This window comes from Homalodisca vitripennis, chromosome 2, assembly GCF_021130785.1.
Source record: "Homalodisca vitripennis isolate AUS2020 chromosome 2, UT_GWSS_2.1, whole genome shotgun sequence".
Lineage (NCBI taxonomy): Eukaryota > Metazoa > Arthropoda > Insecta > Hemiptera > Cicadellidae > Homalodisca > Homalodisca vitripennis.
In genome coordinates, this window is record NC_060208.1 from 132,108,309 (window position 1) to 132,124,951 (window position 16,643).

Consider the following 16,643-nt stretch of genomic DNA (forward strand, 5'->3'; position numbering starts at 1 on the left):
ACTGAACCATTTTATTTGTCCAATAGAAAATTCTTATTTCTTTTTCTTTATGGAATCGATAATTGACTCGGTACGTTAGTTTATCTTGCGTTTTAACTTAAAAATTCCACAAATTTTACAGACCATGAATTGAATAAACTGAAAATTCACGTAAAGGGAGTGATAGTAGTAATGGAAATGGTTTCCTCTCGCGCTATTCTTATTAAACTCCTTAAGAACATCAAGCATAAAGAACTAATTCTGAATTCATCTGCCTAACTGTGGAAAATGTATCTTTCAAAAGATGTATTCCAAGAATAGTTTGCTTCTTCTAATTATGACAAAATTTCTCTTTGTAACCGCCACCCGAATCATAACTTGAGGGAAAAATAGTAATATGTCTAGAACGGCTTTACTAGCCACTAGTATGGACTCCCTGATTTGAATGGTTAATTGTAAAAATGACATCCAAGATAATTAAATAAGCTATTTATTTCCGAAAAATACATATAATGCCATTTAGTTTTCATTAAGTTTTGAAAATGATATCGTCCAGGTGAGACGACCTTGACGAACGATGCACACATTACGTCGTTCATAAAAGTTTTCAAAAACTCTGACCAGCGAGCCATAGGGGCCATAGAACATCTCCTCGCAATGAGATTAGGCGGCCGGGAAACTGTTCTTGCAGGATTTTGCGTGAACGACGAGTGGTATGGGCCGTGGCACCATCCTGTTGAAACTAAAAGGCTTCCATATCATTTTCCTCACCATACTCTTCCTTTTTAGGGAATAAAGAACTCTCCAGCATCTCACAATAGCGCACAGAGTTCACAGAAACAGTTGCACCTTCAGATTCAAATAAGTAAGAGCCAATGCCTATGGAGGATACAGTGCAGAAAACTGTCAATTTTTGTGAATGAAGAGGTCTTTATTGAAGAGTGTGTTTGTTTTCAGCTGTCCAGTACCGAAAGTTAAGCTTATTTACTAAGCCGGAGAGGTGGAAACGGGCTTCATCGCTACACCACAGAATAGTGCCGACTTGCAAAGAGGCTAACATTGCATTGCAAGCAACTGTACGTTTCACCCAGTCTTTTGGGCCCAATTCTTGAACAACCATCATCTTTTAGGGGTGTAAGTGAAGACCACAGTGCAAAATTCGCCTTACCGTTCTTGTCGATATTCCAAGAGCAGCAGCGTGTTTGTGAGCAGAACACGATGGGGATTGTTCAATATACGCTCTCACTGCCACAATGTTTTCCGATGTCCTCACACTTTTGGGTTACCCGCCTGGTTTTCTAGGAAGTGTAGATCCTGTCGCCCGTACATTTGTAATCCATTTCCTTATGGTTTAAGCATCAGGAATACTGTCATGACGAGTCAAACCAAACCGCCTACGAAATGCCCTCTGCGTTGTCATCGTTGTTTTCAAAAAAACGTTTCTACGACAAAACCACGATGCTCGCCAGTCCACTGTATGCTGACAACTAAAATGGCGTCAACACCACTACTCTCACTCCGCTAACTGACCTGCACGCTCTTCAGTGACTGATTGAAACTAGGAAGTCCATCCTGCCCCACCTTCTGTATATTGTTTGTTATTTTTGTCATTTCTGTGCACTAACAGAGATATTTCTTTAGTACACTCACAAAAAATTCATGGCAGTATATCATGGGCGAATTACTGAAAAACCATTCTAAAATGGTATCAGTAAGATGGTAACAGTATGGTAAGACTATTAGAAAATGACCCATCCGCAATCCACTTCGAAATTATTATAGTAGCTAATTTTAACCATATATATGATTGTCTTAACCCATTTCTGACTGAAAAACAGTCAATGCTCAGTGAAACGGTTTCTTATTTAGCACAAATGAGTCTATATTAACCAAATTACGGATTAATTAAGTCTATATTATTCTACATTATTCAATTTCGGGCCAGGTAGTCTCCTCTCACGCACGCACCCCCACACTCACGAGCACAGAGGATTGGAGCCAGCCCGGTAACTGCCTTTTTCCGGCACGGTTCATTCAGTGACATCTTAAAGTCATGGCTAAGCATTGCTCTGTGACAATTTGTTTATTACGCGTTGTCAGGTACAATTTTCTGGTTATGGTGTTTACAGATTGTTTGTGATTGATTGAGTACATAACAATCACTTTAGGATAAAAAGAAATATCAGTGTGATTGGGGAAGTGCACTAGGTAATTAATAAGGCAGAATGACGCCGGTCCTAATCCATTGCACTTCTGTGTCAGTGTGTGTGTGTTTTGGTGTGTTGGTGTGTTGATGTATAACTACCTAGGTCCCAGCCGCAGTCACTATTTGCTAACACTCTAACATGAACATGTTTTATGGTTTACTTACATAAATAAACAATTACCGTATTAAAACCAAAAGTTGTGTAAAATAAAGATTTAGTGCATTTTCAATATATCTGCAAAACATTGCTACCGTAGGACCTCTTATATTTACCACATTATGGACGATTATATTATTATTCATTATTCACGTAATTATTGACTAAACCTCCTAAAAAAATATTTTCGAGCCTAAGAATATTTAAAATTATTATTTTCTTGGTATTTAAAAGATTAAATGTAACTGCCTAATCTGTGAAATAAATTAATAAAATCCCTTTAATTGTATATCCTGTTTCTTTAATAATAAACTATACTTAAAAACTATTACTTAGGATATAAGCTTTATGTTTATCACTACACCTAGAAACAGTTACGTCACTTAACAGTTCCATGGTAACAGTGCCAAACAGTGACACGTCATTGTGCTCATGAGCACAACTTACTCTATGACATTGTTGTTAAACTTACTCCGACACTCCGGACAAACGGCCTGAGCTACCACAATAAAAGTGATATAGCCAAACTTATCCCCTTGGCCATTTCAGCCCCTAACCCATGTCCTCTTTCTTTATATTACCTCAATTCAATCATCCCCTTGTACTTCTATATCTCACATTACAGCACATTTCCGCTGACAGGCCGTTTATCTCGCATGTCCAGCTTGACTTTCGCCACTCACTTTTGAGCTTACATTCTTTATCGTGCTTCTTTATTTCTGTATTTGTCTTCAAAATTATCATAATTTAATTCAGTTATGATTGTACCTTTAGAGATTTAAAGCAGCAACAAACAACTCCATTCGTTTGACAAGTCTTTAAATGTGATTTTATTGTACAATTATAGTTTCACAATTTAGTAAAAGTATAAATATTTGCATCAAACATTTACAAGAAACGGATTTTGGATATAGTATTTTTACCTACTGGCCCTTTACCTGAGGCTGTAATGAACCAAGTTATACTCGGTAAGTAATCAACACAGAAACTATTATACAATTATTAATTATTCATTAACATGCTCAAGCATTCATATATAATAATGCGACCATTCTCATGAAATATCATTGTTTGTTGAAATATCTAATTAACCAAGTTCAAGCTTTTTATGGTAATGATATTTGCCAAATGCTTAGAAATTACGTATCTCTTCAATAATTCTCTGCATGTCTTTGCCACATAACTGTATTAATTTCTAAGTGTTATGGCCTTTTATACCTATTTGCGACCATTTGTCTTGGTCATTTAACAATATAGAAAATTTAGTTTTATTATTTCAAATGGTAGACAAATACAGTAATGAAACGTTTTTATCAACAACTAAGCTTCTTCACGTAAAGCAAAGATAAAGATTTCAGACGCTTTTGGACACTAGCTATATGCTTGTAATTATTAAACTTTAATATCTTGTAGGGATCTGAGGTGATGGATTCTAAAGTTTTAAAAAATAAACATAATACGTCATGGAGACAGAACTAACTTTTTACAGATAATAACCAAAACTAATATTGTATTTTCATTATTTTAGCTTTTATAATGACATCTGCAAATTAAATATTCTTTTATTCTGGTTTTACTGAAAGGGAAAGATTTATTTATATGTATTGTCTCAAATTTAACTTAAAACCGTTAAAAATAAATCTGACATTTTTATATGGCTTTACGTTTAGATTTATATTAAATAGAATTGCTCGAATCATAACAAAAGAAAATTATTGTGATATGTATTACGCAATATCAGCAGTTGCTGAATTGTTTATTTTCCAATAGTCGAGAACCTTATTGTATCTTCATTGTTATAAGCCAAAAATATTCTCCTTTTGATTCACTATTTTGTCTTTCATGAACGATCGACAAACTCTCAACAACTCCGTAAGCACATGGCTACAGTGGCTTGCAATATTGCTGGCACATACCTCACTACCACACCCTGGCTCATACTAACTTTCCATACTCCCCTTCCTCGCCAATAAAACGTTTTATTATGAATGTTAAAATTATTTTCATTCTGTTTTTTAACTGCTGTTAGAAATAATAAAACTTGTGAGAATGTTGTACACTCTCCCATTCAAATATCTCGGATCTTAAAGTTTTAAGACATTAGTGTTATATGCCATTAGGGTCTTTCATCTTTTAAAGAACATTTTAATTTTTCGTGGTTATATATCATAATAAATGCTTGGGCGAAAATAAAGTCTGTGGCAATTCGTTCTACTTTCTACCTCACTTATATGAGTTGATTATGGTTTTAAAAATAATTATGGTTTATTTCTCTTTGAAATTGATTACAATTTCAAAATTTTAGTTGTGTGTGGGGTCAGTTGGCTGTTTTATATTAGGGAAAATTTTTTACTAATCATTGATAGAAACACTGTTTTTAATAGCCAATTCTAGATATAACATAAACTGTGTGCGTCCTCATATATTCAAACTGTGTTCAGTAATAGTGTTGTATCTGGATTTCATTGGATGTTGTTTTTATTTTCTTAAAGAAAATAATTTTTTTTATATTTATTATAAAAGTCTTACATAGGTTTATAATTTTCACCTTAACTTAACTAATTAAACTAAATCTGTAAAGAAAGTTTATTATTCTATATCTACTTGGTGAAATAAAAATTCCTTATTATTTAATATACTGTATACTCGACCACTCGTTAAAACTCACAAAACTTCAGCAGTTTAACCTGATAAATTACATAATTTTCATTAAGTACCCGTGATAAATGATATGTTAAGTAAAATTAAACCGTTAGCGTAATTGTGTTTAATTATGCATCATTTAATTGCACATTGTTTATTTGTTTTACTCGTTTCAATTATGCCTTCCATCATATATAAACGTTTAATTCAGCATTATTATAATTAGTTAAAAGCTAGAATAAATGTGGATCTGCAATATAACTTTGTAAATATAGTTTTATTAACTCATTATCATTCCCTATAACATTTCATTGTTATTGGAAATCCTTACACCTGTATTGCAATGTTTTGGCCAAAGTTATCAGGTCGAGGATGAATAATCAATATGAAGATTTTCAAGAGCAGATGTTGGCTTTCACATTTTTATCATCAGGAGAGTACAAAAGGGGGCTATTTAGAGTTGTGATCCAGGTTTCCCCGCAGCAAGGTCCGATGAAAGGAACGACTTAACCCACATGATTGGGACGATAGGATGATTGGCTCTCTCCAACGGACAACATAGCTACAACCTTGTCTGCCCTTTTGTCGGGAATATCAGACCTGCATTTACCCCGGCATTGTTGTCATCGTATGTACTGTATTGTTGAATGCATTCCTACAATGCCCATGTTTGCATTGTTATTCACGAAAAACAATATATGTTAAATATTTATTTATACTTTATCTGTCAAAACTAATCTATTTAAACCATTCATTTTGTTGTATTTCAAACCCAACGTTTTACTAAAGATATTATTGAAATTTTTACTATGGATACAAGTTCAAGTATATCGATTACTTTTAGAATAAATCAGTAAAATGAGCACTATCAATGTCTGGTCATTCACTTTGCATTCTAAATCAAACTTAAGATCGTTCAGAAAATAAATCAAAGAATTTTCTCATACATATTCCAATGAATGATGTGAATTCAAATAGTAAACGTTCACATTTAAATGTATAAAATGGGCGCATAAAAAACACATTTTTATGGATTGAACTGTTCTATTTTAGTTTAAAACCGTAGTTAATGAAACTAACATCATTGATTTTTAAAAATATTCTATTGGACGTAACATTAATTTTTCTAAGCGTAAGAAAGAATAAATCCCCAACGACTAAATTAGCCGTATCTCTTTTATTTCTCATCCAATTTAAACTAATAAGATACAGTTTGATTTATTAATACATTTATTATACAACGTCATTCAATCAAAATTGTGTTGGTAAGATCTGTTTTCAAAAGATTTAATTTTTAAACCTTGTACAAAACACCGGTTTTATACGGAAAGTGCTAGTGAACACTTAATTTGTTATGATATCCCTTTGATTAGCCCTACCAAGTTTGCATCTATTAAAACTACGCTAATTTTTTTAGTGATACGATTTTTATTATTTTTTTTAATATATGAATCGACACTAAACGATGCAAGATGGGACATTGCTATGTTTAATTTCCTGAGTTGAAGTGTTATTGTGAGGACTATAACAACGCCACATGTTATTTAGTGGAATTCGCTACAAAGCTTTTAGAACGTTCTAGAGGTTCTGCGCGTACACTTTAACTCTAACAACACATGATTTCTAGTGAAGTGATCCACACAATAGATGTCAGATCGCTGTCAGGGAACAGTAAAGCTGACGTTATCCGGTGGCTGCTGTCAAACCCGCTCCTTCCTGAGATTAGCTACAATTGGTTCTATTTCTTGTTGTCAATCCAAGCATCTCCACTGCTCGATATGTAACAACGATTATAGTGCTCTACTACGACCTGTTAGCTTACAGTCACATCAGAATGTTTTATATACTCGGCAAGTACACTTTAACTCTGTCAGCACGTGGTTTCTAGTGAAGTGATCCACACAATAGATGTCAGATCGCTGTCAGGGAACAGTAAAGCTGACGTTATCCGGTGGCTGCTGTCAAACCCGCTCCTTCCTGAGATTAGCTACAATTGGTTCTATTTCTTGTTGTCAATCCAAGCATCTCCACTGCTCGATAATGTAACAACGATTATAGTGCTCTACTCTACTACGACCTGTTAGCTTACAGTTAAATCAGAATGTTTTATATACTCGGCAAGTACACTTTAACTCTGTCAGCACGTGGTTTCTAGTGAAGTGAGCCACACAATAGATGTCAGATCGCTGTCAGAGAACTGTAACGCTGACGTTATCCGGTGGCTGCTGTCAAACCCGCTCCTTCCTGAGATTAGCTACAATTGGTTCTATTTCTTGTTGTCAATCCAAGCGTCTCCACTGCTCGATATGTAACAACGATTATAGTGCTCTACTACGACCTGTTAGCTTAGTCACATCAGAATGTTTTATATACTCGGCAAGTACACTTTAACTCTGTCAGCACGTGGTTTCTAGTGAAGTGAGCCACACAATAGATGTCAGATCGCTGTCAGAGAACTGTAACGCTGACGTTATCCGGTGGCTGCTGTCAAACCCGCTCCTTCCTGAGATTAGCTACAATTGGTTCTATTTCTTGTTGTCAATCCAAGCATCTACACTGCTCGATAATGTAACAACGATTATAGTGCTCTACTACGACTGTTAGCTCGCAGTCACATCGGAATGTTAAACTTAAACTTAGTACTTAACTTTTCATTTAATTGTAAATAGATTTAGGCAATTCATTTTGTATTTTATTACCAAACGAACTCTTTTAATACTATTATGAGTGTAAGAAATAAATTAAAATATAGGTATACCAACAAATTACTATGGAAGTTATGAAGCACAAGCAAACTAATGAGTATGTGTAATGAAATAATTGAAATAATTTGATTTGAAGTTGGTTTAAAATGATTTAAAACGAAAACTATTTCCTTTTTAAAATTGATAAATTGTTATAGAAATAAACCTGAATTCAACTTGAAATTAACATTATTCTACTGTACTTAACTGATTTATTAATGTTATTACTTTTTCAGTCAAATAATATTTCGTGTAATTCTATATTTTTATAAGTATTTGAAAAAAGTCATACGAGGTGGTTTAGTGTTTTAGTGTTATTATACTATGCCACAATTTGTTATTTGAGTCCATTATTGACTAAAATTTAGCCCTTTTGAATATTATCGTGAGTCAAATATGTATTTATTTTGACTTTTGAAATACATGTTTGATTCAAAGATAAATTTATAATGCTACATTATGCCAGATTTCTGGTTGGATTAAACATTTGGGACCTGGGTGGGGAAAGGGTGGGAACAGACGGACGGGTTGTAAAGTGGTTTTATAAGGGTTCTTGCATATTCCTGGGAACCTCAAAAATTGGTATAAAATGTTGACAGAATCAAACAAGTTGTATTTCTCTTAATTCATTTGTCAAGATATTTGATACTGAAAAATTCCGTTTTGAAAGTCAATTTCTGAACATTTTTGAAAAGTTCGTGAACAAAAGTATATTTATCCTATATGATAACATAACCCAGACAACATTCTTAATTACGTAAATATAAATAAATAAAGTTCGCAAATTAGCATAAACTGCCAACATATTGGAGTTTCAATTGAATTGGGTGGCTTACGAACTCATTCATGGCATATTAACTACAATCGTATCAGGTTCCCCAGGATTATTGTACTTAATGTGTTCCTTTGTGTTACTCCTATGCTATTGTACGCTCTGAAAGGCTCTCTTAAACCTTTCTAGTTATTAAACACAATTTAAGGGCGAAATGTATTGTTAATATCTTGAAAAACATTGAAACAGTTTTATTTTTTATTTGTTATGACCATGATAACTATAAACTTTCAAAATTTGATTTGGTACGATAATCAAATCTTAGTGTACATCTCAAAATGTGTACAAATCAAAGTTTTTTTTAATTTTATTATGGTAGTAACCGAGATAAAATCCCAAGGGCAGTTGATTCTGGCTGATTTATACTTAACAGGAAAACCTTTACAGTGTACAGCAAAAACAATTTGTGATTAAATTAAGCAACCCAGTGGATGTCCATAAACAGTACATTTATTACATAAGAAGTACATAAGAAGTTATCCCGTTTATTATTATTAGTATTGGTAAAAAGGGCTAGTCGATAGGCCTGCGTTACTGCGTAGAGTGACAGTTAGAGTGGGTGCTGTCTTAAGGTGGTACAATTGATTTTGGATTTGGAAATATTATTTTATGTTAAATCCATAGCTCTTCAAGATTATTTCACTGAATACAAAAGTGGACAAAAGTATATTAAGTCTAAAATATTTCAAGCCTATACTTAAAGAAGTTATCCCGTTTATTTTGGGAAACTTTAGTTTTTTATGAGTTAAATGCAATGACTTTGTAAAATGATTAGTAAAAGCATATAATTTGTAATTGAACTATGAAGATAATTTATCTAACTAAATTAATATCACATTAATTAATAAAAGATAGAAACAATCTATTTCAAACCAAAATTAAAGTAAAACGTAGAAAATAAAATTGTTATATAGTAGTTTAATATAGGTGACAGCTAAATATAATAATTTTTATGCTGCCTAGAAGACGTTTACTTGTTTTATAGAATAATGCATAGAAAAATCAAAGTAAGGTTTATTCATCATCATGTATTTGCTTCACAATAAATGTCAAGCCATGTTGCTTTGAAAGTGGAATAAGTTGCTTGTCTGGTTCTCCGCGAGTCTAGTTATATCATTTATTTGCTGTTTTGAAAAACCTTCAAGAGGTGCTTGTCCATCCCACGCTCAACTTTGTTTTACGGTGTTGATCATTTGGCACTCATAGTGGTCACTGAAACCATCTTATCATGCTACACACACGTTTTCAAAAGTTGGGGGTGTGGGATGGGGTATATTGATGTGGAAACCCAGGAAATTGTCTTGCACTCACTAGCATATTGTATCCTCGTCTAGAAGAGCTTCCGACTCAATACTTCATGGTTCTCAGAGATCAAGGATAGTCCTGTAATACACACAGCACAAAGAGACATCTCATGCAACATTTTTCTAAGCACCTCCACCATCCTGCTTAGCCAATCATAACATTCCCAGACCATAAAACAATTTAGCCCTATAATCATGGCCTTTAATAGTTTGGTGACATTATTATTGCTTTTCTGTAAATACTTTTCTTTGAGTATTCAATATAGGTACTGTTATGATTAATAATATATTATATCTACTTTGCATTAATACGTGTTATCCGTTAGTTTGAAGCACCTCTTGTCGCAATTTACCTACGTCATTTGCTTATACTATACTTATACTTGATTATATACTACCTAGGTCATTTTGACCTACGTAGGAACTTATATGTGTTCAGAATATAAGAGCCCTTTTTAGTTGCACTACACGTTTAGAGTTCTTCGTATATAATAAGTTTTTTTCTTATAGAGACATAAAAAGTTTACTTTAAACAAATTTGCTAAACCTATAAAAAGAATATAAACCAAAAATAGAGGAACAGAAAACGAAAATTTGTAGTTTTCAACATATTCTACCATTAGTTTTACTAAAACCTAAGTACTACCTGTTATTCTTTATTATTCGGTTCTATTCCTTCTGACAGTCTATTCATACTATCAAGTATTTAACTGAAGGAAAGTGGAGTGAATAAAGATAAACGTTACTCATAGCCAAAGGAACAGCTGGGAGTATGACAGATTGGCTAAGTTAGGTGGGGTAATAGATCAACTGAGTCAATAGCAGATGACGTCATAGTTTCACTCCATCACGTGACTGAGTTCTGCGTCGTTTGTTATAAGATTCGCGCGATAAATAGCCATTCATCTCAAAGCGAAATATTCTCGATGCCTTCTTGAATAAAATATTAGTATCGGTAATGTTTTTGTTTACGTAAAAGTTGTCGAGTAATTTGTTCTAAAATATGAATGAATGTACAACTATTATTAATTTATTACTATTGTGGTTATTGATCTGATCAATATCAATATTGCTATATTAACATGATTACAAGAATTTACTCTATTTTTGTGTATTCATGTCTATATGTATTAATTATAATAATTAATACGATATAAACATTTTTAAATATTTTGTTTGAAATTTTTACTTTAAACTTGTCTACAGCCGATCAACTATGACTTTAGGAGTTAATTTTGAAGAATGGGTGTGAAATATATAAATATTGTATGAACAATACGTCAGTTTCTCTTCGTAAGCTCTTCATCCTTGATTATATACTACTGGCATTATAGGAGTATAATATTTACGATTTTACAATTGGTAGGATTATATAATTGACGATCCATATCACTGGTGACCAGATTGTAAAGATCAGTATATAAAACTTGATATGATTATAATGTATGTTTAACATTAACTCTAACCACCCATATGTTAAATCAATAATACTAAATACAAAATTACACTTTAAGGATTTCAGGATTCGGATTCATATTACAAATTGCATTCAATTTTATTCGAAAGTGTGAAGCACTATGATATCAAATCTATCATTTTACCTCTAAGTGTCTCATCTTCAAGAAACCAATAAACATGCTGCATAATAGTATTGTGTATGATACCAAAGGCGTGCTGTAATAGTACTAAGGCGCAAGTACTGTCATTTAAGTATTAGGTGATTTTCAGCTCACATCAATCCCAAAATCAATGGATCCAAATTATATTTATGTATTATAATTTTGTAGAGCACAGTTTGCCTTATACAGTCTATGTTTCCCTGTAACATGGGAACAGGTCGATACCACTATTTAGATGTAATTCCAAATATATCTGAAAGGTAAGCTGACTCTGGCATTCCGTACTGCTGCAGGAGATCTTGAGTACGAGACATCATTTTAAATTGATATTTGGTATCATCAGCCATATTACTTTATAACTGATGATAGTCTTTACATACACGATGAAAAGTGCTTACCATATCTGAGGTCAGAATTCATACAATAGTTTTTATCTAAAAAACTGTATCCAATCTACTTATCGTTTTTCGTCTGAATATGACTAAAATCACCTCGCAAAACTTTCAAAACTGCCAACAGATAACAATAAAAAGTTCAAGTTGAACAAGCACTTGGTTGATTTCTCAATATTGCCATACAATGGTAGCTTTAGCGTCATTTATTACATATAAAACAGAAGTCTCACTGCAAAACGTTAACCACAATCTAAGAAATTGTAACCCTATGCATATAGCGGAGCCCTGGCGAATATATACTAGTCCTAGTACTAAAAACACAGTGAGGCGTAAAGGTCTGAGTTGTCTAATAGTCAGGGTGTAGTATTTATTTTTCATTACTTCAGTTATAATAATTAGATATGTAAATATAAATTGCTGAAATTTGTTTGGTTTTTTGTAATATCACAGATAACTTGTAAAACGAAAAGTAACATTACAATTCTTTTATATTTTAGTACGAATATGTCAAATGTGGATAAAATAGTCAAGTTTATCAGTTTGCAGTTTTATATAGATGTAAGATATTTATCTTAATCTCTATGCTCTCTGCAATATAAACGCTTAGTCAACGCATGTATTTTATTCCGGTGCATGTGATCCTACAGTTAACTACCCTGATCTCAATTGTATAAACAGTCTAGCGTCTCATCGTACAAAAAGGCGCAATATTGCTCTGAATGTCCTTATAACATTTGTATAATTCCCGTGTGTTTTACTTCTCTACCTTGTTCCAGGTATATCTTCCTGGCCATCTACACGGCGGAGATGATCATCAAGTCGATAGCGAAGGGGTTCATCCTGAACAAGTACACGTACCTGCGCAACCCCTGGAACTGGCTGGACTTCGTGGTCATCACTTCCGGATACGCGACCATCGGCATGGACGTTGGCAATCTCGCAGGCCTTCGGACTTTCCGGGTGCTCAGGGCGCTCAAGACTGTCTCTATCATGCCAGGTAAACACATGCATAGAGACATTCTCCTTGGTAGTCGAGCTGTTAGTGTCTTAACTTATTACACTAGGGTCCCGGGTTCAAATCTCGGTCCAAGTCACGCGATTTCTCTCGTTAGGCAATAATCATCTGAGCCTATCTTTAAATAATGTGGTAAAATCAACTACAAAAAAATGGCAACAATCTATGTGTTTATATCACGAAGTGACTAAGTATCGGGATAGTCAGTCACTGAAGGATCTGGTCGGAACTACAGTTTTGACCCTGATAACATTCACGATTACTTCAGGTTACTTAAAGAACAGAGAAATTATGACTGTCATACCTAAAATCACTAAGCTCAAAGACAGCCATGTTCTATTCTCTTGGAGGAACAAAACACTTTCTCTTTCAAATTAAAAGTCAAATTTACAGGAGCTATATGTAGGGCTAGATGGTAGTCAGCCTAATAGGTATTTTAATTTTAATTTTGGATTGAATTAATAAGACTCAGTTTGTTGTGTATCAGTCTTCTTCCCACTATCTTCTCTGTTTCCTCTCATACTTTTAATTCTTTATCCGGGGTTTTTTTGTACATTAATAATAATGTAAAATATAATATTGAGGAGATCAGGTGGCTGAGCACATATTATTAATAGGAGTCTACTTGTTCTTCCTAAAATATACTTTGCGAATATAAGTAATCCGTGCTTGTAGAATCGTGCTAACTATATCCGGTTTTGAGCGCATCAAAACCAAAATTACATCTGATTCGAATAAATAATATTTTACAATGTTATAGTTGAGTTTGCTTCGTTGCCCCGAACACGAAGTAAAAATAATAGGTCCGAAAAGCATTTTTCGGTCAATAGGCCCTTTTTACGTTCGTTCCAACATACTTCCGGTGTAAGAAGTGGGGAGAAAATCTCAATTTGCGGCTACGCCTTACTATAGTAGGTTAACTACCCATACGAGTATGCAGACTACAACATTTTCGGCTAGCACCATTTAATAAAATGAATTGTATAACAAGTGTCATTAATAAGGTTGTGCCAGGCTAGTGCTTCAAATATTAGTTAATCATACAATGTATATTACTTCAACTATACATCCATAAACAGCAGTAAGCAAATTACACAACTGGTGCCCATGTCGCAGTGCCGATATAGGGCAAACCGCGTACAACATTGTACTCCCTTATGATTAGTAGTTGACATCTGCAGACCCTACTGGGATCTCACGGGAAGATAGTATACTATTTAAACATTGCAGGTTTACAAAAGTTTGCTTTAGGTTTTATTAGGTATACAATTAAGACACTATTATTCTAATGAATAAAATTCTTATTTAAAAATGTTTCCATTGTTAAACCATGATATTTTCATCGATTGCTGCTGCTGTGTATCATTATCAAAATAACTGCTTAATTTAAATCTCTGTTATATTTAAAACCTCTTTTGGAATCAACTTTTAAAATTAAAACTACAAAACTGTAAAAGGAAGTTGTTCGAAAAGGACTTCTGGCAAGGGATAAAGATCAAAGGTAGGCTAAGAGGACTTATGTGGGAGGGACTCATTCTTTATCCGCTGTAACGTTTCATGGCATTAAATAGACCCTTCCTCTCCTCTCCATTTTACACAATCTGTAAAAGCTTGCAGTAGACCACCTCGCTTATCTTATTAAACATTTGCTATCAATTATGAAAGTGGCTTTGTTGTAATTACACTGCTAACATCTCTTACAAGAGTAAGTTGAATGTTGACTAGTTTTACGCTTCCATTAAGACATGTCGTCCTTGCAAGAAAATGTACGAGTAGTACGTCCTTGACGAAAAGCAACAACAATCAGATTACACAAGGTTTAATAATATGACGAAAATAATATATATTTTTCGTAAATAAAAAAGAAAAATTTTTAGATTTTTTTTAAGATTAGCTATTTGGGCTGTTCTTACTAACAGTAATATAGTACCTTCTTAAATTTGTAATGTTCTAGAGAATTAGAACCAGAGATCTGTAATGTGTACAACTCTTGAAATACGTATATTCTTTATTGTAAAAAATGTGTATATTCCCATACTGAACAGATTAAATTGAATAATATTCAGGAATTAGGAATTAAAAGTCAAATACAAAGTTTGTAGTTCATTCCTCTAAAATTCTCTTGTTGATACTGAAAACTCTAAAACCCTCTCAAAGCTTTTAGAGTTGTACTTTTCTGAAATATCATACCATAGAATATCGAAGATTATAACCTAAGCTCTTGCTCTTAATGTTTAATAACTTTTTGAATGGCATTAGTTTAGGAAACAGTGCATTATTTTCAAAGAAAAATGTTTTCTTGTAAAATTTTCTTTTAGTTGTTTAGGCCTAAACTATATTTAAGGGACCGAATCACAATTTAGTCTAATTCAATTTGTCGTTCCAAATTCGTCACAGAAAATGATACAAACAACTTTCAGAAGATATAACTTTCCACATTATTTAAATAAGATACAGTGATAGTGTAGTATAAAAAAGGAATGGAATTAAAATGATGCGAGGCGATAAACTGGCAACGTTTCGTGGATATTACTAATTGTGATTCGTGGTTTAATTATTACAAACGAGCTCTTGTACAGATGAAATATGGGGGAGGAGTCAGTGACTGCCAGATTGTGTTGTTTGATCAACTGCTGCGGGCAGCCTCAATTATTCGCCCAAACATATAAACACTTCAGCAGTTTCATGATGCCTATTAGTTTTAAACTTTTCTCTATAAACTATCCTCAATCAATAACTATGTAAACATTACATTGTAATAAGTTTGTATTATAATAAAGAACTTTTTACATTTTTAAATTAATTAAAATATATAAGAAGTAAATTTATTTTATCAATTTAAAATATAACTGTGTTGAATATTTTGAAACTAGGAACAAGTTTACGCTTGACAAATAACATGACCTAGTTGACACGCTCAGGGAGCCACGTCTCGCGTATCGTTTAGTAATGCTGTACAACAAAAGAACGAGTTTAAGATGTTGCTCACATGTTTTACATGCCAACCAAGAATGTTACAACTGCAGCTCCTCCTGTGATGTGGCCACGCGATTTCCCATGAGAGTTTCGTTGCATATGGAATATTCATCCAATTTATGTTTAGGTGACACACAGAACTAACTAAATTTCGTAATATTATTCAACTAACTACAATGCAATGCTGTAAAGCACGGTAGTGATGACAGCATCTTTCCCCTTCTGTCTGCTATAGTCTTTCTGGCTTAGTCGGAAGAAGTAGGTATGTTTTATGACAACTGAACTGTTAATAATCTATGTACTTCCCATGGGATTTACGTGTACTCACTATCTCAAAAATATAAAAAGTTTAAAAATTGTTTAATATTCGGAAACAATTTTTAATTTATTCCAGCTACTTCAGTAACAGATTTGTGAATAAAAAAATATCAAATTCCTCTATTTTGAAACGAAATGGTATACCAATCTGGCCAATCACGTTAGCCACGATATTTCTGAGATCAATTTTTACCTTATTTCACAGTTTCTTTCGCCAGTTCTTGGTCCTCAGAATATCCTATAGTACGTAATGTAACCAATATCTTGAAAACCAAAATATTTGAGAATAAAAACTTCGGGAAATTTTATAAGCAATCTAGAACAGTTATATTTTTCTCTAGGCTCATAAATAATGGACTTGAACATTTTTTATTAAGTTTTAAAGCAATTTTGCGAGTTAACTTATAATGGAGTAAAGAAGGTTAGAGACCGAAGTTGATTTAGATTCAACAGAG

The 16,643-nt window shown here is 33.3% G+C and overlaps 1 protein-coding gene across 1 annotated transcript in view; it reads left to right on the forward strand.

Annotated features, from left to right (window-relative positions):
• Nucleotides 1-16,643, forward strand: part of LOC124354746 (sodium channel protein 60E-like) — a 748,213-nt gene that overhangs the window by 595,374 nt on the left and 136,196 nt on the right. The window contains exon 4 of the mRNA XM_046805417.1: nt 12,656-12,876. Within this exon, the coding sequence (XP_046661373.1) occupies nt 12,656-12,876 (221 nt within the window). The remainder of the gene's footprint in view (nt 1-12,655; nt 12,877-16,643) is intronic.